The 24,993-nt window shown below is 36.8% G+C and overlaps 1 protein-coding gene across 4 annotated transcripts in view; it reads left to right on the plus strand.

The window, feature by feature from the left end:
* The first annotated feature begins 498 nt into the window (after positions 1-498).
* The window catches only part of LOC149288610 (A-type potassium channel modulatory protein KCNIP2-like), a 165,236-nt gene continuing 140,741 nt past the window's right edge, over positions 499-24,993 (plus strand). For all 4 annotated transcript variants that reach the window (XM_089491299.1, XM_089491298.1, XM_089491301.1 and 1 more), the window contains exon 1: positions 499-571. In XM_089491299.1, coding sequence (XP_089347425.1) covers positions 499-571 — 73 coding nt within the window. The remainder of the gene's footprint in view (positions 572-24,993) is intronic.

Genomic DNA, 24,993 nt, shown 5'->3' on the forward strand with positions numbered 1-24,993 from the left:
AGCGAGAGAGAAGGAGGTTTGCACTGGGGATTAACAGCAGGAGGTGAAAGCAGGTTTCTGGCAGAGGAAATTAATAATAAGGAAAACACTACGTTCCCCCCCATTCTGGGGCTCTCTCCGCCTCCATCACCGGACTACAGCAGATCGTAGAGTAAAAGCGAAAGATCACTCACACAAAAGGAAAACATAAACAGAGCGCTAGTGAGGGATTTCAGGCTCTTTCGTAGAGACAAGAAGAGCTGACAGCTTAGCAGCCTGAAGAAGGATTTTATTTTTTTTTAAATCTATTTTTTTTTTATGATTTTTTTTTCTCATCCTGGATTTTGGAATTTTCACGGAAGAGTGACAATTCGTTGGATAGGAGATATATTTTTTTTATACTTTTTTTTGGGGGGGGTATTTTTAGGGTCTGAAGAAGCAAAGGATTTTTCAGGGGTTTAAGAGTTAAAAGACTGTCACTTTTGATATATATATCTCTTGAAACACGTCTGCCTCGAGATGAGAGGAAAAGGTAGGACACAGAATCTTTCTGATTCAAGGGATCTCGATGGATCTTATGACCAACTCACCGGTAAGGCAGAAACCCTACAGATATTATTTATTCCTCGGAGAAACTGCAGCATCCCTTGACAACAAATTCCTTCACCATTATTCTGTGCATATTTACCGTGCATGCCAATATAATTCCAATTTGTTATAGTATAACGAGCTCTAATTTGATCGATCCGGAATCAATCACTCAAATTAAAATACAACTCATTTTTTTTTTAAAAATGATCATGTTAACCCTTTGCAAGTTGAAAGGTTGGGTAGCCTTGTAGCATTAAAAATATTCAAAAGGCGCTTCCACAAGAATACAATGCTAGTTGACATCTTAAAAAATGTAAATCTGAATTATTGCAGATCACAGCAGTATTTTTTTTTTTTTTAAATCCTCCTATGGAGTTCGGAAAGTTAGAGTGTAAGGAAGGGGCACATGAAGTTTGGTGGCTAACACGAAACCGCTGCCAATTTTGTGGTTCAAAAAGTTTGAGGTTTGCGGATACTTGGGTGCTGTCAAAATAATGGGTCTTGGAAGAAGCGCTGGTTTATCTAAGGCTTTCTCAGTAGATCTTACGAATAGAAAATGTGAAATTGAATAAAAAAGCACAAGGAGGAAATCAAAGCGGCTCATTTGATAGAGAAATCACAGGGTTTGTGAAACACATTTTACCATTTAATCTTTTAGTTATTTGAACATTTAGTCTGTTACAAGTTGTTTTATCCCCTGCACTCACACTGATTCCTCAGTAGATTCCGATTCTGTTTCCAATTCTTTCTCCAACGTGTCCACGTGATCTATGGTCAACTTAGTGCTTTCATAGTTCTCTGGGTGACTTGAGGATGCTGTGCCTGATAATCTGCTGAAACCCATGAAATGGCAGGTTGAGCATTATACGATTCGTTACAAGAACACGATAATGTTCGTTCTAAGAACATTCCATACATCTCACGAAGATAAAAGTGTGCCACGATCGCAGCAGCCACATACTTTGCTGTTGGTTCGCGTGTCACCAATTCAAAAGGCAAACTTCTGACAAAGCCTAGTTATTAGTTAAAATCGTTTTTACTGACTATTCTCTTAGTAATGCATACAAATAGCTATGGGGGGGAAAAAGGCAAAAGAACTTTGTGCTAATCTGGTATTCGTTTTCTGCTCAGTACATCAGCACTTATTTCATTTAAATATTGATTAATGTTTGGTTAGACGTGGCAGCATAGAATCTGACAGCGGATCAGAACCTTTCGGCTCCTGCATTCTGTGGATATTTCCTGATGTAAAGACGCAAGCCTTACTCAGTCGTTGGTCTCGTCTTAGATTCAGGAGCCATAAGCCGATCCCATGAATGTTAATATTCCCTCACTGTATAACTGACTATTCCTCTAATCTACCACCTTTTCGGTAAATTCTACCAGCAGGTACATATTCACCCAATTTCTGTGGTGACTTCACCACATTTATCACCGCTTGACAGATCTATACAACTGTATGACATCATCAGTATTGTGGAATAGAGACGAGGCTTCCCTTTTAACAAGCATTCTTCATTTCAGTAACACTCTTCATACAGTCTGGTTTCTGCACAAACCTGTTGTTTGAAAGGAAAGTGTGGTTATGCTATAGATAAATGGCTTGTCTATACCTCTGCTTGATGGATATGTCCAAGCAGTACAAACCATGACAAAATGGAGTAGGATTAACATGGCTTCCCATTTTTGTAGCAGCAACATAGCTTCATCTCTCAGAATTTGACCTTGAATCTCATCTGCATCAGTCGTCAGGTCTCTGAGTCTCAGGGTCACACAGTATCGTATTTATTTTACTCAGATTTAATGATCCCTGATCATTCCATTTGGTGCCTCTCCCATTGCTCTATCATAGTTAAAATCCCTGCTTAAATACAGGTGATGTATTTAGGATGATTAGAACCATTGGCTTGCAATAGTTAACGAGTCACTACGATAGAACCCTTGTGATGAGCTAAAGGATTAATATTTGGAATCGACAGTGGAAGCAAAGATGCAGCTGTAACTGAGCCCAAGCCTTATGAGACCTCATTGCTTCTCACTGGTTAGACTTTTATTCCCTGTTCACTTTCTGCCCAGCTCTCCAAGTGAAAGAGAGTGCCTGATATGTCCCCATTGTATATAAATAATAATAATTTACTGTCACAACATTTCACTTCTATGTGGGACGAGGTGGAGTGAATTTGGTAAAGGATGTCCCTCCTAGACCATGAGACCCAATAATTCCTCCCCAAGGACAGAGTGCCAAATAGAGTCCCTTTCGCCACTTCACTTACTTTTGTGAAGTTTGAGAGTTTCTAGGAAAGTTCTCATATCATCGCTGTTTAGAAACCCTGGATGCTGGAGTGTTTTAGACGTCTTAGCAAAGGACGGGACGTCTAACTATTTACTGACAGTTACGAATGAATTGACTACACACAGCTGTCGGTCTGTATTGTTCCGCTGGAAGACACTAACATCGTGAAATAAAGAAGTTATAAATATTTAAATATTATTCACTCCCCTCCAGCACTTAAAACATAACATCAACAACAAAAAACTAAAGTGTCAGGGAACTTAAATGTGACGTTAATGTTCTGTAAATCGTGCACCTTTTATGTTCCTAGGTGGCCTGAAAAATTAATAGCGTTTCTTGAATTGTCGTCAGAGCTAAAGAGCACCTAAGCCTCAAACACACACGGACGCGCCAAAAGCATGACATAATCCCGGACGGCAGGGCAACCAGAGCAAAGTGGTCTTTATAATTACCTGGATCACTCTAACCCAGTACAAGCGAGTGACTTCAGATACTGGTTTATCTCTAAATACATCACAAGAGAGAATTGTTCTCTTTCAGGTGATTTTTATACCAGCCATTCAATGATAAACCTTACGTTTTAAATGATTTGTAATGACATTGATCATTTTATGATTAGAATGACCCCTGCTTAAGCAGAACAGTCTCTTAAAAAAATGCGTATTTTGGACAATAATGACATTTTGTAATTTTCTCCTCAATTTTCAATATGCATTCTTGGCTTCTTCTATGCTTCAAACGATCCTCTACCTGAGTTAATGTGTCTTCTCGTTTAAAATGGGATCATCACCTGTACACATTTTTAGCTTCTTGTTTAATACACATTTGATTAAACTGCCTATGCTTCGTACTTTGTACACTGTGTTCCTTCATTCTGAATCACATGGGCAAAAAAATAACCAATAACTTATTAATTAATTTTCTCTACTGGACCTACTTCTTTAATAGGGCTGCTGAACCAGCTTTCCCCTAAAATGAGAAATAGCAGTGCTAAAAATTTGCACAAAGTATTTATGGAAATTATTACTACTTGCCGTGGCAATCACCTCAAACCAATATACTCCGATCATCCATAACATTCTGACCACCTGCCTAATATCTGTAGGTCCCCCATTTGCCGCTAAGACAGCCCAGACCCGTCGAGGCATGGACTCCACTAGATCTCTGAAGCTGTTCTGTGGTATTTGGCACCAAGAGAAGTTAGCAGCAGATCCTTTATGTCCTCTAAGTCGCAAGGTGCGGCCTCCATGGATCGGACTTATTTGTCCAGCACATCCCACAGATGCTCCATTGGATTGAGATCTGGGGCATTTGGAGGCCAAGTTAACACCTTGAACTTGTTGTGTTCCTCAAACCATTCCTGAACCATTTTTTGCTTTGTGGCCGGGTGCATTATCCCGCTGAAAGAGGCCAATGCCATCAACGTAACATCCACATGAATGACAGGACCCAAGGTCCTATATATATACATATATTTGCCCTACCATTGGAATGTCCATTTGCCCCAATAGATGTACCCTAGGCTTTATTACAATATTCTGCAATTAAACATATAAAAAAAAATATATATATAAGTTAATACGAATAACTTCATACATAGACCATTAAACTTCAGTAAAGTGTGCTTCTAAATATATTTCTGTACATAATAGAAGCCTTTTCTGGAAGATTCCTCCTTTGAATGTCAAAAGTCATCATCCGTTATTAATACTACAGTTATTTAATTACTATCATGGTAATTACGTAGTAGACTGAAACTAAAGGTTTTTGACACCTACTGACCTTAAATCTTTGAGTCTTCTTGGCTCAGTGATGGTTATTCTAGGTGTTTTATATACATTAACCTTTTCCAATACGCACAAACGCAACGTTACGCCATGGCCCTATATGTATACTTATTACCCAGAAATAGAAAAAAAAAGATTATGTATATAAAATATTTTGCTGAAATTTTGCTGATATTTGAATGTCACCACACACTGAAATGTAATTGAAGTAAAAAGCTTAAGCCAATAATTTCCATTTCACAAATTCAGTTTAATACTTTTTTATGTTTTTAAATGAAATAAATATTTTCTCAGGCTCAAATAATTGGAGAGTTCTTCTGCTGTGACTTCCATTAATCATTTAATTGGCTTCATTGCCAAGTCAAGAACAGAATGAGTCCAAGAATTGTCCAAAACTGACAAACAAATGATTAATGCCCAAAGGATTGACCTCATTAGAACGTATCTAATACAGAGATGTTCAACTTGCCATTCAAGTTATGGATTTTACTCGAAGCTCAGGCACTGCTGCGTCTGAATATCCAGGTCTTTCCGTATCCCTTCTATCTTATTATACTAGTATCTGTGCGTATAACTTGATCAAAGGTCAAGGTTTGCCCCAGAATAGCCCTGCAATTAGGTTTTTCCTCTTGGATATTGATTGACTAACAAGCATGAAGGGACAACTTTTGTCTAGCCTTCTCTGGGGATATTCCCAGGGGTCCAAAACTACCCTAGACGCAGGAACATCCCAAATTTCATGTGGCAAATTGTATGAAACTGGAAGAAAGTAGAACAACACTGTAGAGCATCATGTTCTGATGACGGTTCTCATACTCATATTTAGATTATGAACAACACCAAAAGTGTTACTCTCTTCAAAAATATCACATTAATTCGCCCCAAGCGAATATAACCCAATCAACAAAGCAGAGAACTATCAAATACGCTTTAATTACAACCTTTTTCCAAGACAGGATTCCCAAGCTTAAGATTTCATGCTGTCTCTCACATATAATTAATTACCATGGATATGTTTTGGTAATCCGCGGATTTTCTAAAGGAACATCCGCCATATGATTTGAGTAGACCCATATAAAAATACGTGAAACGCTTGCTTTTATTATTACTATTATTATTCTATTAAAGCAATAGTTTATAAAAGCAGCCCTGTAAAGGGATTTCTTACCCCCATCTGCTATACATTAGGATTCTCAAGGGGGACACAAAGAACAGTTACATCTGTACCCCATGAAGCCTTGTAATAATGTCTTTTGTGTCACACATTCCAATTTTACTCAATGGAGTCCAACTTCCACGATAATAAATATTCTGCATTTCCGTAAGGTTATTCTTCTTTGTTGTAAGATTAAACTTCCTCCTCATTTCACGCTTATCTCTTGTATATCCCCTCTAATTTGGTGATAAAACCCGTAATATTGTTATTATACGACCCATCTCATGGTTCTGTGTATGATGTCTATAGATTGAGTAATTGTATATTCCACATGCTAGTCTCCTGTAGCTACATAATAAACCGGTGCTATTAAAAGACACACTAATTAAACTGCTACAATTTACTCTCTAACGAGGGAATGACAAACATTATCGGGCTCTTGGTGCACCCTTTTTTTAATGAGATCATTACTTTGATGGCGTTAACATACCACTATATTTCTTAACCTGAAGCACGGATGGCCCCTTGTGCATCACAATGTTTCATTAAGACCCAGTTGACCCAATATTTGCTTCTACAATGAATGGTTGTATACACTATGCACTGTAATCGGAAGATATTAACCATTTATTTAAAAGAGTCAGTGTGTTCATGACACTGGCTGCGCAGATAGATTTTTTCATTAGACGATATAAACTTGCAACTCAAGTGACTTAAACTTTATTTTTTTTATGTTTTTTTGGTTACATTTCTCCCATTCAGGGATGAGGTTTGAATGGCTGGTTTATAGGGTAGGAATTACACCCAGTAGGGGAGAAAGGGGACAACCACCAGATTCATACATGGATGATGAGGGAACTCAATGGCAGGTAGAAGAAGGGTCGACAGCATTAGCTACGCTGGTCAGAGGTCTTATTTTCTTTGAGGCCAGGTATCAGGCAACCCTTGACCATTGCCAATACAAATGCTCCTTTACCCATACATTTTCACTTGCAGAACAATTATTTCAAATGAATTTTACAATGGCTCTCATTCTTTTACTTGTCCTATTGTACCTGAGAGACGTGAAGGACTTTTTGTGTTAAAGGAATGCTGCAGTTATTTCCATCATGCATGAAATATGGCTTAAGAATTATATTGCAAATGCTATTTATACTTTGCTGTCCTGGCTTTGTCCTGAACTATTGAATTTTTTGGACCAGTTGTGAGTTAAATCTGCTGTTCTGAGACCCGAAAAAAAAAAAGATTTCCAACACAGGCTTTGGTTGGAATAGACAGTCATCCGAATAAAAAAGGAATGCGAGAGGACATGTGTTGCGCTGGGTCTCACAGCTTCAATTACTGATTGTAACACTCCTGCAAGACTATTTCACTTTGAAGTGGCAGAATTGCGTCAAGTTACGCAATTTTACGAAATTGTTCTAATATCTCAAAAATGTAAATTTGTAGTAAATCAACAGCAATCATTGGTAACATATACTGCACGAGGCTCCTGTAAATTGGGATAGAGTGGCTTGAAATTTATGGATGGTTTGCCAATCGTCTTATAACGTTGTGGTTACACTTAATTGGTTTTCAATGGCGGGTAACAATTTATAGCACTTAATAGTCCTTTATATAATGGCATCTGACATTATACAATGGTGCTGTTGTATTCAGATTTGGGTGTCGTCTTATGGTGTTCTGCTTAATGAAACTTATGATACATTGGCCATTAATATGCAAGTCTCTTAATAATAGTGGCTTTTCTTATTTTGGAATAAAATATTGGCTGAACTATAATATATCTGGTTGCGATTAAATAAGCAACAGTTACCTAGCCAACTTGGAACTGCTCGGAACCTGGAACTTCTTGAAAACATGCTCGGTCTATTGGTAAGATGACATAGCGGTCAATGATGCTGACAACTTAGTATTCTTTCATATTTCTGAATTGTGGATCAAATTAAATTCCACAAACCAAGGGGCACTGGTGCCATTCCATTTGTGGAATTTGATGGGGCTGGAGATGGACCCCCTGTGAGTTTATCTGCACCTGACGAAAAGGATAGAATGTGTGCAATTTTGTGGCTTAATTTTGGGGTTTAAATTACAAAATAATTTGTGGCAGAACAAAGACTTAAAAATGTATGCCATAGGAATTTCTCCTACCATACCGCTAAAGATAAATGTGTTCAAACGTATAGTTGGTTGGCTTCTACTAAATACAACGGGACATTAAAGCATTCAATTAATTTAATTAGAGGCATAAATAACAGTGAAATAAGCAAACCCAGGTAGGAGCCTCCGTACTCGAGGTAAAGTGCCTATGAATTGTTGAGCAATGGTTTACAACATCAGGAGAAATGGCATCCTTCAGCATGGAGGGCAATCCTAACCAACTGGTGCAGTAACATATGGCCCAATATATATTGCAGACAATATACACAGTATCATATCCCGTCGACTCTCACTGAAATCTTATAAAAGGAACTCAAGTATTCAGTGTTGTAAATGTTTTATAAAGGGCTTTGTTGCTTTTGTCCAAGTGGCTCAATGTCGAATGAAGTACACATAGATGCTCCACTGGACTCGATAAATGTGGATATTTGTCTGGTGCGAACTGTAACCATTCTAGTCCAGAGGAAACAAGGTAAACAAGGGTAGGAAGCATTATCAGTAGGGTTGATAGAGAATTTAGTATTTCAATCAAATTAACCCCTTAAGGACAATGAGCGGTCCCTAAACCCATTGAAAACAATGCATTTTGAGCCCGTACATGTACGGGCTTTGTCAATAAGGGGTTAAGGTTTTAAGTTATCCGTTACATGTGTTGCAAATACTCTGTTGGCCGGTGTCCTGGGTGCCTCCTGTTTAACATAAGTGCTACTCTAGTCGACCACACAGTTGCACACATGGGATTCAAACCCCTAGTCCCTTTTGGGGAAACTTAAGGACTTCCAAGTTTTGCTGGACATTAGAAACTACTAGCTTAAAAAAAGATCCCCGATGGAGGATAATAGGAGTTGCAGTCATTTAAGTGAAGGCGCATGCCAAGCTTTGCTAAAGCATTATTTACTATGGATTTTTTTTCCAGGCACTAGAAATAGAGAAAGTATCATCACGAAGAAATGCTATCAATTGCCGATGGAGAAATATAGTTATCGTGCTGCTCTAGCGACCAAAGCAAATTATTGCATAAAACAATTTGTTTATAAATTTACTCGCGGCTGCAGACACATTTATTTTAGCAATTACACTAATGGTGCTTTTGCACCAAATTCCCATACTCTAAAAATAATTTACTTTCAGACGGAATGAAATTGACTGTTTTCAGGACAATCTGTTCACCATACTGTAATCACATTTATTTTTATACAAATTACATTTTAAATGGGCAGTACCGGCTTTGCTCGGTTTTTCGGGTCATTGAGTCCCATAGCCAACCGGCTTAACATTCTGCAGCTTTTCATTACAAAAATGCTAATGGTAGTGATTGATCTCATGGAAGAAAAAAAAAAATGCAACATAACCCAGTTTTTTTTTTTTTTTTCCAGCCTTTCTTTCTAATTCATTGTTACAAAGAGATCTCAGGATGATTACATTTTAATGATTACCCCTGTAGTTAAAATAAAATAATGATGTGTTTGATGTGGAACAGACAGTATGGATCTGTGCTCTGTGCTATTTATATTACACTTTTCTCCAAGCGCACAGCAGTTAGTCGACATGCCCTAAATCACCTAGAACTTGTGCTGCTATGGCTAAGCATTCTAAGACGAAAAGAACCATTAGGTCCATCCAATCTTCCTTTCTTAATGCTTTTTTAATTCTCAGAGATAGCTGTATGCACATCCCCAGCTTTCTACAATTAATTTACTGTGTTTGCCCATACTACATTGACTGGGATAATATTCCATGTATCTACTACCCTGTAAAAGTTATTTTTTTATTCTCATTCGCTACTTTCCAGACATAACCATGGTTCTGCATTGTCCACGTAACAGTTCCTAAGAGTGTTAACAAAGAAACCTGGCCGCCTTCGTGCAATTCACTGTAACTTGTCTGTCCTTGTAGGGCCTAGCGTTTCATCGCTATGTTTCGTTTATAGAAAGACACAATTGATAGCTCTTGCTATTGTTCTTTCCACTGAATCAAGGCCAGGAAAGATGTTGCGAAATCTGCATATCCCAGGAGAAACAATGTTTAGCGTGTGTGTGTGTGTGTCTGTGATGAGACAAATGGGGTTTAAAGTCTAATATTTGTGGTCTTGTTTCCGCTGTGAAGTTACGAAGCTGTGAAAAGCTTTATTAAGAATAAATTCCTCAATCTGTGATCTTATTTTATTATGCAATTAGTTATTTAAATGTTGGTTCTGTGGAGGAAGAAGTTACACCGCGTAGCCAACACGCAGCCAACACCGCATAGCCCTCCATAGTGTTAATGGGCTGGTTGGGGAGATCGGTGCTCTCCCTTTTAGTTGACCCATTGCGTAGTGGCATCAAAATAGGACATGGGCCCGGGCCAGAATATGCCATTGTGGGCATCATGTAAGCAGAAAGAAAAATATTTCTTTTTTAAATAAAAAAAAATAAAGCTTAAACCGTTACAATTGTTTTAGAACAGCTGGAGCCAGGGATAATCCATCTTGTCCAATATATGACTAATGAAAATGTTAACATAGTTTTATTTCCACAGCTCTTTCCCTAATAGATGGTTTACTGCAGGATATGGACGTTTGCCTACTAAATATTGATGAGAGAGGTATCGTCCAATAATAGCTCTACTTTGATTACTGTCAGTTCTCACTTAATTCAAAGAAATGATTTTCCCTAATAGAAAGGCACCGTACCATCATTCTGAGCAGATTGGCCATTTGGGTGTAAAAAAAAATTAATGAAGAGGGATGAGGGGAATATTTTCTTTTAGACAAGACCTGAGGTAGCAGGGTATGACTGGTACCCGCTAAAGGCCCAGTAAAAAAGTGTCACAAACCATTTGGCTATCTATGGCAAATCCTGCCCTGCCCTATACAAATGGACTGCTGGAAAGAAGCACAGCAAGAATACAACCAGGGTGTAAATGCAGCCCGACGTTCTTGTTACTCTACCTGGTGGCTACAATTTGAACTGCAGGTAAAAAAAAAAGAAAAGGTTTCGGCCAGTGACTTAAAATCTCAAATCAGAGCAACCCAGAGTATCTCAGGCCCTTTTGTTTCAATGAATTCATGGGGCCCATTGTGCTTATCTTTTGTGAAAGTATTGCAGTTTTAGGGAAAAACTATGCCTTTTTTAAATATAGAATTTCTCCAACAAACAAACATTTACAAGGCTTTCCCTCATAAGCACGAGAAGACTTAGAATAGAATAGAATGTATATCCACTGTTCAGGAAATAACATTAATCACAAAGTATAAATCTATAGGGGTTCACTGTCCCATATGGTTTGATATTAAACATTTATGTTGCATTTTGTAAAAGATCAGCATGATCAGGGCATCTGTCTATTAACTGAGCCTTTTCTCCAAAGCAAAGCCAACACAAGTGGCTTCAGTTAGGCTCAAAGCATGATCTTCTACAATAAATTAGATATAGATTATGCAGGTTCCTACGGTAACTCTGTCTTTTTATAGAGAATGCCAGGAAATGTTACTAAGAGTTTTTGATTATGAAAAGCATAGAAACATATAGTTTGGGAGAGATACGAACCATTTAGTTTGTCCACGAGAGGACCACCTAACCCATCTGCTTTCCACTAAATCACCAATTATTAGGACAGGCATGCAGGGTGGTGAGATTATTCATGCACAGGACACTAAGATCCTCCATTATGCAATTGTCATTATTTATTAGATAAATATCTTAAATTAGGAAAATGATAGAAGAAATAGAATAATAGAAGAGTTGCAACGGGGCGGTGTACTTGTAAACAGAAAATGTTCTAGACATTTGTATTTCAATTACTGTAAAATATCCTGTGTCTAATATGCAGGTATTATTTAACACTCAAATTTGTAGGAAAAACAAAAAACCTGTAAGTGTAACACACACCCACCAGATTAGGTCTTTGGCTGATAATCAGCGAGACTGGTCAATGATCAGTACCTTAAAGATTCATTGATCATTGATCAGATAACAATGTGTTAGGTTAAACGCTGTTAATAAATAAAATAAATATGTAAACAAACACTATGTGGTTATATATGTAGCAATCAGATCACTTGTAAGTGTAGGCCATTGATTTAGGATCAGTGAATCTGATCAATAATCAGTGACCTAAAATATAACTTATAATCATTCATGTATTAAAAATGTAAACATAATAATAAAATAATTATTTCTTATAAATAATGTGTATATGTGTTTTTTAGTGTATCATCTGGGTGACCCCAGGTGGCAGCACCTTTGACCTTCTTTTGATTTGTGCAGTTGAAGATTATAAATAAAGAATAATCTTATTTTTACTCGTGGGGACAGGTGACACAAGGGGTTAATGCTCCACAATTTCTTCCATGAAGAGATCATGCAGCATAAATACATTTTTACTCAGGCATAATACAACCACCACTTTTCAGGTCTCTTGGAAAAGGGGTTAAATTATGTCTGTTATACCCAAAATTACTATTATGGTAAGTGTTGCAAATAGCTTTAAAAAAAAATGGTAAACGCATAAAAAATTTAATTATTTTGACCAATGTTTCATTTGCTGATACTTTCATTTTTGTCCTTTGGAACATATTCTAGAAGAGCTTTAAATCTAAAGACCATAATTATATGCCCGTGAAGTCAAGCTATCTTGACCGAGAATGACTGTTGAGTGTAATTACTTCCTGCAGTGTTTGGGAGGAAAGCCAGATATTTCTTTGTAAGAACTGGGCATGGTAACATGTTGTGTTTTTGTTTTCCGCTTGGGTAATAAGCTGTGCATTTCACCCTGGCTGCAATTATTAATTGAGAAAAATTAAAAACAAGCACACAGCACAAAACACATATGTCCTTTCCTTGGCCAAGAAGTGCTTCAAGTAATAGCAGACTCTTATCACATTGTGTTTGAAAGCGGCTTTGATGTAGCAGTACCCCGGGAAAGGGAATAATTATTCAAATTATACATGAATTTAGAAAACACGTAGTTTAAAAATATCTTCTGTCATTTATAAAAGGAATGGTTCTAACGGACTTCCTATTCGTTTTTATTTATGTATTTTTTCTTGCAATCGTATACATTTTAAAAAAGATTGTTACCAACTAAAAAGGAAAGCGCTGCTTTGTTGTGGAGTTAAAAGGACTCTATTTAAAATGAGCGTACAGAATATAAAACTATACATTAGACTTGAGCATCAGGCCCAAATTCATTTGGGACAAATTGTTTAGTTTCTGGCTCATTTATTTTCACCCTTTTACTTCAAATGAAGCCCTGTATGTGCTCAAGTCATCTCCACCTTGCCTACCTGCTCGTTTACCTTTTTCCGGCCATTGTCTAGTCTCCTAAGATCTCTCTGTACTGTTGACGAGACAATAGTTGAAGAGACAATGACTAGTGGAATCCTCAACTTCCCTTTCGCCATAAGTAGGTAGGATTTTGTTTAGTATAGATATCTCTGGCATTGCAATGGTTAACTATAGCCTTTTTTTTCTTTTACCGTATATAACCTAGTGCATCCGGGCAATGATTTTTTTCCTGAGGAGATTGCATTTGCTAATACTTAATAAGCAACGCCTATTCGATTTATTGGGTACTTAGAGGTTGAACCTTAACAACATTTTCTGGCAACGTTGCCAAAATCACAGCTTGTTTAACCCTGCCTGACTCCATTATGGGTAACATCTTCTAATTAACTGGCAATCACCCCAGAAAATGTGTTAGAGGATGGGTTAACTCAGCTACAGCAGGCAAACAAATAAACAAATCTTAACAAAAAAAAATTTTCCATTAATTTTTTTTGTTTAGTTGTGGACCCTCCTCAAAATTAGCAACATGCATTAAAAAAAATATTCATGCTAATGAAATTTGAGTAATATCCCCATGCTATGACCTCACCGTGGTCGCCTTCTTTAACGACATTAAAATAAAAACATGTTTTATCAAAACATTGATACAAATATATAATATATATATATATATATATATTCCAATGCATCAAACTAATAACAAAAGACTAAAACATTTTTTTTTATCATTTCACCAGTTAAAGGAGCTATATGGTCACTCTACATATTGGTCTAAAGCAGGGGTTCTCAAACTGCGGCCCTCCAGCTGCTGCAGGACTACATCTCCCATAATGCTCCTTCAGCTAAGGGGCTGGCTGAGGAGTATGGGAGATGTAGTCCTGCAGCAGCTGGAGGGCCGCAGTTTGAGAACCCCTGGTCTAAAGCATCCACTTCAGGCTGGTTTTTAATATTTAATAACAAAAGATGAGCCCCACAACCATAAAAAGTATGCAAAATATACATTTTATTCCAAATATATACATACCAAAACCAATATTGTCAAAGTAGCTTAACAATTGCATACAGATCTCAGTAGACCGATCATTTAAATGCAAATACAAAACAAGATACACAATCAAAATGGCAAAAAAACTTACAGAATAGAGACAAAGGCATATCGAAAATGGGACAAACCCTCAACGTTTCGGCTAAGAGCCTCTTTTTTCTTTTTGTTAATTGATATTTGGATTGCTTTACCGTTACCATTTACCATTTTTTTTGAGTATTCAACAGTTAGCTATTGTTCAAAAAAATAATCATTCATAAATGACCCTTTTTTGTATTTGTTTTGTGTGGTAGAATAAAGGTTGCTTTGTTCCTCCTTATGTAAACATAATCTTAATACATTGTAGGCTCCCGAGTAATGTGCAACATTTTGCCGAATACCAGGGGATTAGTGACTCGCATTCTCTAACCCCGCTTTGAAGTTAGTGATTACTTTCTCATTGTGATGCACTGATTGGCAGTCTGCAGACGTCTCGTCAGATCTATCAGCCCATCTCTTGGTTAGAAAAACTGATTGGAAAATCCTGCGCAATCCAAGACTGTATAAATTCCCCTGATAAAGAGGAAACTCTTCAGCATATGGACTTGATTGCTTTGTCAGGGGTATTTTAAGTGTCTTGACCATGTAAAACCAAATAAAAGCAATGCCTACGTTTAAAGCAATTTTTCTTCTTAGTGAACAGGATCTTTATAGAGGATCTTGTAACACAATACAGAGCACAAACAGTGAAGTGAGAAGAGTAACTATGTGTCTGTGGGCCAAGGGCCAACTCGTGAAAACAATTATCAATTCGATTTTTTCCACGTGGCAAATCCACTCTACCTTGGAGGTAGCAAAATAGACTTCAATGAACTCACACTGATGGAACAGGATAGAAAACACTTTACTGTGTAATTCATATCTGTCACTTGTGCGAGCTTTAGAAGTTCTTGAAAGTCTTTATATGCACAAACTGTAAGGTCTGTTAAGGTAGATCATAGTTCCAACAAGTACTTCATATGGATCTGCTCCCCAACATCTGAGATATCACTTTGATGGGTTTATTCACTGAAGGTAGAGTTGGCTTAAGCGTGGTGGTTTCAACTCATTGACTTCACTAATCATTGGCAGGTTTCTCAATGAAGAGTGGTTCAGCTGGCCCAGTATACTGAATAATTCAATGGGCCAGGAGATTAGAAAAACATCTTACAGTAATGTAAGTATGTAACAATCATTTGGCAAACTGTGCAAGTGACCAGTGGGCTGGTGGCTGATGGCACTGCATACCTACCTTTACCGCCATATGTGCGGCAAATCAAGAACTACTGTGTATGGCCACTGGCTGGACACATACAAGGGGCACAGTCGTGGATCTAATGCAAGCCTCAGAAAGATTTGCCGATTTGTAGAATGCGTGTGTGGCTCCCTGTGCCGATTCAAATTAATTCACTCTGACTCCCTAAATGTTTCCCTACCTTTTCTGCCAACCACTTCTGCTTCTGCCAACCACTTACATTTCCACGTATTCTTCTTATATCTTTTATCTTCTCTTCTCTATCTTCAATCTGCAATCTTCAATCTTATACCTGCGTCCGCCTCTTCTGACGGGAACTTCACCAAAATGCCGGAAGTAAGGGTTCAAGTCTCCCCAGATTGAAGAAGTTCCTGCCGGGTAAAGTCCGTGGAGATGCAGACGATTCAAGATAGCAGATTGAACAATGTTGAAGTGGCACAAGGAGACAGGAACAAGTGACCCCCGTAGTTAATCCACTTTCACCTTCTTCATGTAGTACCAGAACACGTCTATTTTTAAAAACATTCTTACTTTACAGCTTTTTTTAACACATGCCTAGAACTTTTGCACCATATTAAATGTTGTTATACTCTCGGTTAACTTGTGAACATGCATTTATATAAGTGCAAATTATTATTATTATTAATAATAATAATAATAATGATAATAATAAATATGTCCTTTTGAACAGCCTCTTTCCTTGTACTTGATATTTGAAGTACATTCAAGAGATGACATTAAACACCACAAGAAAACCCTGAACTCATTTCCCGGAAGGGCAAATCGATATTTGTACAAGGACAATAACATCTAGTGGACAGTGGTTTCAGTCCCAGTATAATTTACTTGCATTAAGGTAACAACTTTGTAGGATCATCATTCAAATGTGCGCCGGTGCTGCGTGACAGCGCTCTTGAAAGCGAAGGTAATTACTCATAGAATATTACTCACCGATGCCGTGTACATTTTTGGCAAGTGATTTACTAAATAAAAACACCAAATGCATTTATCGTGTTTTACCTTTTATTTAGTGCTGAAGCTATTAGGAGGAATAATATTCTGTTTCAAAGGTTCGAATGAATAGTCATCGCTGTTCGATTCTATTACTTTACAGCTGGCGTCATACACCAAACCCTCATCTTCTGCAAGTGAATATTCTAACTTTGACTTCCAATGATTTTGCAGTGCAGGTTCTTGTTATCATGTAGACCTCCTCCTCGTCATGCCTGCACCCTTATGTTTCAAGGCTTTCCTTGCACCCTAAAAAGCACAGTTGGAGTTTAATGGTTCTTTAGTCAGCCATCAAGTCATAAAACTTTGCGCCACGTACAAGTTCACAGCTTGGTCTTCAAGTATTCAAATATAAGCACTGATTGATGAATTTATAAATTCATGCATCATAACTTAGTTTTTTTTGTTCACTGGATACCTTTTATTAAGTTAACAAAGAAAAAAATGTAGAGTCTCAAAAGCGCTAAGGTCTCTTCTTCAGAGACCTCTTGTTTCCATCTGAAGGAAGGGAGGTTTAGAAATATATCGCTTTCTATTTCAATCTTCTCTTAGACCATTATGAATATATCCATGCTTTGTTCCTTTTAAGAAACTCTATTTGACATCATTAAACCACCAACATTTTTATTCACCTCTGCTAATGTTTATTTTATCTCTCAAACTCACCAGAAGTGGCTGTATAGTGAAAAAAAATCCACTGAGTTCGTTGTGGAAGTCTAGACTCAGAAAATGTTAATGCGTCTGTTTGTCCTTGCTTGACCCTTTTATTAAATGATTGCTTGCAGGTATGTTTAGTGGCCTTGGAATGCTTTTTGTAATTGGTATAAAGAATTATTGAGTGTTTGTTGAAGGGCATTTAACAAAAAAAACCCCAATTTTCTTCAGAAACATGAGTTTTTTTTATTGGTCTTGAGCGTGCTTGACTCAAAAGAAAAGGTTGAGCTTCTGATGGTAATATCTGATCGGTGTCAAGGGCTCTGGTTATTGAAGGCCACTTATGTCTATAAGAGGGGTAGAATTTGCCTTTTGAAACTAAGAGGTGTAGATATTTCTTTCAAGTTCTGAGATACATTTAGGAGAAAATAGGTTGAGCTACCCCAGCTTCTGTCTGATTCACAGACGGCACATGTTTCCATGTTACAAAGTTCTGATACAACTGTTGGAGTCGTTGGAGTAATGTACTCATAGCTTGGTGATGGTCTGGTCTTCCATTCTAATATATATATATATATATATTGTGAATTAGTCTATTTCTTTAAATAAAATCTGCCTTTGGGAATCTGAGAATGAAGAAGTACTGAGGTCCCTACCCAATGTAGGTTTCCAAAGCCAATGAGGCTTTAACCTAAACCTAAATCAAGCACATACAGTTTAATTGGAAGACATTAACACACGGTAATCAATACCTGACTCTGCGAAAGAACAAAATGTATTATGAGTAAATAGATAAAAACATGAATAAGTCCCCTAAAATGAAATATTTTTACTAACCTAATTAAACCTGCTCAATACATAGCGCACGGTATTATAAGTAATTCGATATATACAAAATCAACTATTAAAAAATGGTATCAATTTTTTCAAGTATTGCTGGTAGGGCAGTCCATTATTTATTTATTATAAATGTAATTATTCATTTATTTTAAGCTGCAAACATCCTTTGGGATATGAGAGATTTGTGGGTATTAAGCAGTAACACCAGCAAAGCTCCATTACAAGGCTCTGAAATTGTGAAGCATTTAATGCAAATAAATTAATTTATTCCATAAAAAGTGGAAAAACATAGTAAATAATGGTAAATTATACAATAAATACATAGATATATTTTTATTAATTGCAAAATTCAATTGATGTGCATCCCTGATTGTGCTTGTAATTGTAATAAGTGGTTTTATACTATTAATTAGTCTCATGCCCCTCTAAATATAATATATATTTAAGCCCAATATAATTGGGTTTATAGAATTGAATGAAACACTTAAATTTTTCCTAAAATACCCAAGTATTTTTCACACTTTTTATTAATTATTTAATGCCTTGATTACATTACAACTAATTATAATAATTACTAATTAACCTGATTAAAGGCTCTTTTCGTGAATGTGGTTGTCAGGAACTGAGAGATCATGAAGCCACTTTAGGTTTAAATGCTGTGTGTTGCTAAAGACAAAAGCAGACCAGGACTGATAGCGGAAATATCGTTGGTGCCAAATACTGGAGACTAATAGTAAAAAATGACGCTGCCTCTCTCGTTTATGTCTAACACTAAAGAACAGTAAACCCTTTACAATTAAAAATAGAAAAAAACCAAAAGAGTCTTCTACTACCGGCTGAGAATGCCAAGATTTCCAAGATTTTATCACATTATGTTCCCAGGAGCATCATTGACTGACAGGAAGGACGCACAACATCTGATTCTTCTAAGTTTAATTAAAGCTGCCGGTGAACTTGCCAATATACTGTCATTTCATTTAGACAATAGTTCAATGCTAGGAAGTATGTTGGTACTGCGAAGATCAGAATACATTGTACGAAATTTGTTTTAGAATTAAAATATGCAATTAAGGGATTAGGTTGCGGGGGATCGGGGGGTGGTCACCAAAATGGTATGGCCCACATGGAAGCAGATATCTGTGCTCTAGCACAACTCTATGTGATTTGCTCATTTGTGCAGTGAGCAGGACATTGATATATGATGTCATATCCTATCAACCTTCCCTAGAGGAAGTATGGAACATACGTCTGCCCTAGGGAGAGGCACCTTCCTTGTGAGCAGCACCATAATGGCGTCCTGATGAAGCCACCATAGGCCTAAATGCTGTGTGTTGGTAGTAATAATTCTACATTTCTCTGTTAATACATTTACTGTACATTAAATCAGATATAGGATGGCACCCGTCATAAATACTTCACTATTTCCATGCAGAGGAGTTCCCGATAGCCTTGTTGAAATCTATAAGCAAGCACAGAGTATAAATTTTACCTTTTAGAGTTGTAATGAATTTTTATTGAATTTTTGAATTACAAATAAGCAACAATGAATTACTTTCAAATGTTAAAATTAATTATAGCTAATATTAATAATGCTTTTTTCTGCCGTAGAATTCAAATATTGAGTAAAACCAAAATATGTAAATATGGACATATTATGGGTATAAGAAAAAATGTCTTGAAAACCCTTTTATGTTCTGTCAGCTTTGTACTCTCTGCTCCTAATTATACGTCCAATCTTGTTATAATAATAATAACATAATAAAAACGGACAAATGAAATGTTAATTTATTGATTATTTTAGACCAGAATTTAAAGCTGTTCAGACCACTCACTTTGTTTCTGTAAAAATACTATTATCGGTTTCTGTAGAATTAGTTATTTATTCATTAGGCAAACAATTCGTTAGCGTTTGCAGTTTATTTTGTAAAATAAAAGCAGCTGGAATGTGTTAATTTAAAAAACAAAATATGCTTGGTTTATGGAAATATCAGAGACCACACAGCATCTGTTTTTAGACTAGAACAATGTTGTGAAGCCCAAAGTGGTCTTCTTTTTTTTATTCAAAGTGTTTTATTCTAAGTCTTAATATATATATATATATATATATATATATATGTAAGGATTTTTTTTAATGTTTTTTTTTAACTACAGATAATGTCAGAATAGTAGTTTTTGGTATGCATATTATGGGATTCTATATATTTTATTTTCTATATATATTATTTTTTATGTATATCTTTTTGTGTTTGGGGAAATAATGAAATATTAACATATGAGACACGGGAAAGTCTTCTAAATTTATGGACAAATTCTCCCACACTGTTGTATCCTAAGAATGATCTGAAGCTCTACCAGGCGGGTAAGGGAAACATAAATCTAAACTAATACATTTTCTATTTTTTAGTATCTACTCAACCTGGTGATAATACCGTCCGGGGCATGAACTACTTTGAATCAAGGAACACACTTCAAGGTGTATTAGACCCTCGAGAGTCTGAGAGTCCCCAGTTAATGGTTGATGGACATAATAAAAAACGGTTTGTGTCTAAAATATTGTCACCAAAAACCTATTTGGCATTGTGAATGCACAAGTTTTGCGTTCCTCAGCCATCTGCCACCCTTCTAACAAAAATCCATACACACCTCTGAGGATCAATGATGTTCTATACTGTCCTAACAATCCATGGCTTAAAAGGGAACTGCCACCTTTACAGGTCTCAACTTACCCGATTCTATTGTATTTGAACTAAATTCTGCTTGTGCTTTTTGTCAATCTGTGAAGTTACTTTGATGATATTTAGTTTGAGTAAGATTATATTTTACTGCAATTAATCTGAGAGCTGTAGAAAAACATGGCAAATCACTATCCTGTTTTTAAATGCCTCCAATAGATGGCGATCTGCATCTCAACTATCTAATCAATGTCATATTATGAATCTCCTTTCTCCTCACTCAACCCTTTCCAGTTCTGCCTCAACCAACCAACCAACCAACAACTATCAGCAACCTAAAAAAAGGGATAACATAGTCCAGTTAATGTAGCCTTTCAAAGCAGTAACAGATTGTTTTAAATCCAAGACATATATACACACAAAGACGTCCCTGGTATTTAAGAGGTTAAAATAAAACAGACAAATCAGATGATTAAAAAAAAAGATGTGTCCTTAACTATGAGTTCAGTAATTCAAGAGGCATTTAATCTTTATGGCCCAGCGTTTAATTCATCCTATTCAGTTTAATTTTATCTGCACTCTCTTTGCATTCTGCACAATGGGCTTTGCAGAGATATTAAATTAAGATACTGTGATTGTAGTACGTAAGAGGATTGCTTCGCCGACGGGAGTAGATGTTAATGAGATTCATGCAGACAGAATGAACGTTATTGCGCAATACCTGCCTATATAACCCAACGGAGGGGCTTGTAGTGCTGTAGTCATTAGCTGTAATTAGCATCTTGTCTGTTCTTTAGCCATTTCGTGAGGAAATACAAATAACTGTATCTGGTAAAAGACAAATAGGTCTGTATTTTGTAGCCTGTGATAAATGGATCATTGGGTTAATCACTTTAGATCAACGGCTATTCTGGACAGCATGTAAGAATTTAAAGCATATATTATTCACTTAGAGGAATGTAAATTTACCAAGGTTTCCCTCAATGTATTTTAAGCACAAATAAAATAGCCATCTTGATTTTTGTGAAAGTAGCGGTAGTATTGTTTTGTTTTTTATTCATATTTGTTTATTTATGATTATTGCTAAGATCATTTATTGCATTGGACTGGTTGCCGGTCAGAGCGAGTATTCCACGGGGAGATGTGTCCCACTTTATATATTGGGAATGTTAGCAGGTATGGTATTACTACCTAAATGAAATACAATAAATCACTACTTTCCATTTATAAAAAAGGAATGTCATTTAATTCCCCAACGTTCTTGGAACTGACAGATCTGTCCATCACGGACATATGGGCATATAATACTCATCAATACTCGTCAATAGAGGATACAAACCCCGAGCTTGTGCTCTAATTTCCTGGTTTTTTTGCTTTTATTTTGGACCCAAACTAAATACAGGCATTGTAGCAATCAATCATAACACAAGCCTGGTAGGGAAGGAGTGAGCGTCTTACCCTCCTCGGCAGTAAGGATGGTAAATATCACTTCATTAAACACAGCCTTTGGTTTGCACCGATACTCAAGTGTCTGGTGTAGTAAGTGTTAAAGTTCTTCTAAACTCTTTCCATTCTCAGAGAGGTGTGCAACTTGCTGAAACAAACATAATGTAGAGTGTGCGTCAAATTCCTTATAGTTTTTAAAACAATAATAATTTAAGTAATTCCAGTGATATAATTTCTCTAAAATTTCACATAATAAAATGTTATGTGTTGCAGCAATACTGAAAAGAAACAAAAATTCAAACTAGAAACAATATGTTTTGTAACATTAACTTCGAGCAGACAAACTTTAGTTAATTCCTATAACTCAATAACTCCTAAACTAAGTGAAATCCATACACTAGGAGATTCCTACTTTCAGTACATGCCAGGATGCAAGTAATCACAAAAGGTACCGTATTTGCTCGATTATAAGACGACCCTGATTATAAAACAACCCCCCAAATCTGAATATTAATTTAGGAAAAAAAGAAAAAGCCTGAATATAAGACGACCCTATAGGAAAAAAGTTTTACCAGTAAATGTTAATTCATGTATTATTTTTTTTAATAAAAGCTATGATTGAGAAAAATATTTTGGTTTTATTTCCTTCTATTTCCCAACCTGCCCCCCCAGTTATGTACATCTGCCCCAGAAATGCCTTATACCCCCTATATGCCACTTTGCCCCATGATATGCCTTTTAACCCTATGTGCCACTGTGCCCCATGATATGCCTTTGACCCCCTATGTGCCACTCTGCCTCTATAAATGCCTTATACCCCTATATGTCACTCTGGCATTAAGGGGGTTAAAAGGCATATTATGGGGCAGAGTGGCATATAGGGAGGTTTAAGGCATTTCAGGAGGCAGAGTGGCGTATAGAGAGATAAAAAGACATTTCTGGAGGCAGAGTGGCATTAAGGGGGTTAAAAGGCATTTCATAGAACACTCTGCCTCCAGAAATGCCTTAAGCCCCCCATTTAACACCCCCCCCAAACTTACCGGTGCTTGTCCCCTGTCATGCAGCCGGGGCAGCGTGTAGATGTCTACGCGATTCGCATAGACAACTTACGATGCAGCCGGAAGGAGGTGTGGCTAGCAGCGGGGGTTGTCTGTGTCCATCGCGCAGACCTTCCCCAGAGATCAGAGTTCCTGGCACCGGCGCGGCACCGGCACCGGTGCGGGGAATTCTCTCTGACAGGAGGATCCAGGTCCCCTGCGGCTGCAGGGGATCTGAATCTTAGTCGTCTCATAGTCAGACCTATTTGAGGTCTGATTACAAGACGACCCCGATTATAAGACGAGGGTTATAATCGAGCAAATACGGTATTTTTCATATTTTGTGTTCTTTACTGGAAATACTACAATGGGTTTAATTTTTAAGGAGTTAAGCACAAATATGAAGCCTCCTGTCCAGCTGCACATGTTGGAGCCATCCCCTCGAGTCAGGAAGGCCAGTCAAGCCCTATGGGCTCCAAAGCATCCTGCCATGTTACCTGGGTAAAACATAATCCTAATTTTTCTCCAAGAAGGGAAGAAAATTCCCTTGGCAATCCAAGACACACCAACAAAAAGAGCCATAGATCTCATTTTTTCTTGCCTCACCAACTGACCAGACAGAAGAGAAGACTGGATACACTGTTGCTCACCAAGTTGCATATTTTTTTTTACTACAAAAAACAAAAAAACTCCATGGAAAATCTCTAGGAAAATCATATACACTTTATGGCTTTTGGTAAGGCTGGCACAATGGAAACACCAGCATTGTAAGCATGGGTTAGAGAGGGTGGCCATTGCATAAAGAGACAATCACTGTACATCTGCCAGCTTTACTTTTTGTAGAACTTTACATTTTTTAGCAAGGTTGTTTTCAAGATTCTGTGTAATTAAGGGGTACAACGGGATTTGAGTGGTGAATCCTTCCATAGGAGTTCTATATCATTACATTACTCCATGTAAACAATAATTAAGCTCAGGAGGCATAACTACCTACAGCACCTGTTAAAATTGCAGCTGAGTTAAATGAAAATATCCTCTGCTTTAAGAGTTTAATGAGAAGACAGAACTTTTGCCATCGACTGATTATATAAACTTACTGCTCAATTCATACTCCCTCGCGTTCTCCGTTAGCAAACATTTAGTCACTGTTTGTTTTTTTACCGAAACGTACATACTAATTATAAGTTATATCATGCCGTTAGTAGGATAGCAAAGCTTTCTTTGTTTCTATTGGGTAATTAAGTCGATGTTCTAAAGAATTGAGAAACCTCAGCCCTTAGCAGTTCATTAGGTAGGAGTAAATCCCAAATTAATTATTGTATTTAATGTTTGGAAGGAGTGTGTGTCTTGTGTTATCCCTGAATCTGATTATTAGTAACATTCCTTCTGTATGCATCCATTATGTAATTAGAACAAATTAGGCTACATTTGAAACCTAATTTACTGTATGTGAGTGTTTAATATAGGTTAAGCATCTGGAACAAATAATGTATTATTAATAATACAAATTATCCTACAAATACAGAATTTTCTGTGATGCATTAGAAGTTTGGGTTTCCCAAATGCAATTTAAAAGGGAATACATTAATGGAATATTGCTTAATGTACACATTTTTAAGCAATTGGATAATTAGAGTATTGGAGTTATTGAGCATTTAAAACATCCAATGAAATGGTATCCTAATGTGCATCATTTTGTTTAAATTTATAAATATCAGATTTAATAGTTTCTCTTGAAGTTGTTTGGGTTTTATTAATTGGTATCATTGGTTTGACCAATTC

This window comes from Sceloporus occidentalis, unplaced genomic scaffold, assembly GCF_023333645.1.
Source record: "Sceloporus occidentalis isolate IW3139 unplaced genomic scaffold, rSceOcc1.0.p SCAF_50, whole genome shotgun sequence".
In the NCBI taxonomy this organism is placed as follows: domain Eukaryota; kingdom Metazoa; phylum Chordata; class Lepidosauria; order Squamata; family Phrynosomatidae; genus Sceloporus; species Sceloporus occidentalis.